The following is a 1681-nucleotide window of genomic DNA, read 5'->3' as shown; positions in this document are numbered from 1 at the left end:
GAGGGACAGACCTGCCCTTTCCCTCAGGGGCATCCTCATCTTGTACAATCTTGGAATCACACTTCTCTCCGCATACATGTTGGCAGAGGTAAGTGTTTGTGTAGCTAAAGCTGGAGAACGGTGACCGAGTGATTTTTAGAAGCAATTATGTCTGGCATTCTAGAACTATCCACAGTTGCTATCAGTACTGTTCTTTAACATCTCAAGAACCTGTTCCAGTATCTGATGTTATTCCTTCCAAAAGTCCTAGAAGTCTTTGTTTCTAACTTGAATTCTTTTTATCCCAATTTAGACCTATTTCTTTAGTCCTTAGTCTTTCATTGTAAATTAAAATCACAGTTTAGGTCTGAATGGGCCTTTAAAGATCATATATAGTTTTCTTCTTTTATGGATTATGATACGGAGGCTTAGAAAAGTTAACCTGATTTGCCTGAGAATAGACAGCTACTGAGTAACTGTTTTTTAAGTTAAATATCAAATGCAGTTAGTTTGACCGAAATGCAAATATACGTTCCCCTCCCATCTTTGGGTCACTGTGTATCCTCAGGACTGACTTCCAGGGGCCTGGGGTGGCATTCCAGCTCGGCTACGGCTCCACACATTACATCATGTCTTCCCTGCTCCTTTATAACGTGCCAAACCTAAGTAATTTCACAAGAAAAAGAACAAGTAACGATTGCCCTGCCTATTACAACCAAAGGTTATTTTACTATAATACAAGAGAAAATCGAAAAGTGTTAAATAAATGTGCTTGAGAGAGAGAACTAAAACAGAACAATCTCTTTGGGGAAAAGTTAGGATAAACTCATTCATATAAATTATAAATGGTTGACAGTGACATAGGTATAGCTGCCTTCCTAGTGTCCTTGGCTTCTAAACGAAAATAAACTCTTGCCTAAAATACAGGCCAATCTCACCCATAGAGTTTAATCTGTACATTAGTCTAATGTGCACCATTCTAATAATGGTTAATAACCAGTATCTAAAATGACTGTCATGAAACTCTAATTATGGAATTTTAGGCATCAGAGTGCAGGAGACAGAATTTGGGGTCAGGAAAGCCATGCTGATAGCTCTAAAATCATGTCACATAGGTGCTCCCTAATTTACCTGACTCTAAAAGGGGAATTTCTATTTTAGGTTTCTCTGGGTAGATTTTAGTTCACTAGATGAGCTTGCAAGATAGTAATTTACGGAGTTAGTTTCTCCCTGTATGACAGAGGGAGAGTTACTCTTCCTTGGGTGGTTCGCAGAAGTGGCAGCTGCATCAGGGGAGCCGGCCTGACCATCTGTCTGCGTTGGAAGCTCTAATCCCTGCTGGAAGCAACGGTGCAGTAGAGGCAGAAGACCCAAATTCAAGTGTCAGCCTTTCGCTTTCTCTGCAACTTTGGAGGGGTTACTTAGGCTCTCTGAACCTCAGGCAGCTTAGCTTTCAGGTGGAGATACGATGTCTGTCCTCCTCCACTCCCTCCTGAGTGTAAGGATGAATCAGTTCTGTTCAGCCCGCATTCAGCGAGCACCTGCTCGGTGCAGCCCAGGGGCCACAAAGATGTTGAGATGTGGTTTGTGCGCTTGAAGAGTTCACAGACTAGTGCAGGTAGCAGTTAGTCACTGCGGAAGGGCCTCGTTGGTCTTCAGGTGAGCATCGGCCACCGTCAGCAGGAACAGCAGGACAGCGTTT

General features: G+C 42.7%; 1 protein-coding gene across 1 annotated transcript in view; it reads left to right on the top strand.

Annotated features, from left to right (window-relative positions):
- The window catches only part of ELOVL2 (ELOVL fatty acid elongase 2), a 67411-nt gene that overhangs the window by 51671 nt on the left and 14059 nt on the right, over positions 1-1681 (top strand). Inside the window, 1 exon segment of the mRNA XM_007466404.1 lies at positions 1-88. This exon segment is cut by the window's left edge and continues 10 nt beyond it. Coding sequence (XP_007466466.1) covers positions 1-88 — 88 coding nt within the window.

Source organism: Lipotes vexillifer, unplaced genomic scaffold (genome assembly GCF_000442215.2).
Source record: "Lipotes vexillifer unplaced genomic scaffold, Lipotes_vexillifer_v1.1 scaffold444, whole genome shotgun sequence".
Taxonomy (NCBI): domain Eukaryota; kingdom Metazoa; phylum Chordata; class Mammalia; order Artiodactyla; family Lipotidae; genus Lipotes; species Lipotes vexillifer.
The sequence above is the reverse complement of the archived record's forward strand: the minus strand, read 5'-3'. Positions and strand labels throughout refer to the sequence as shown.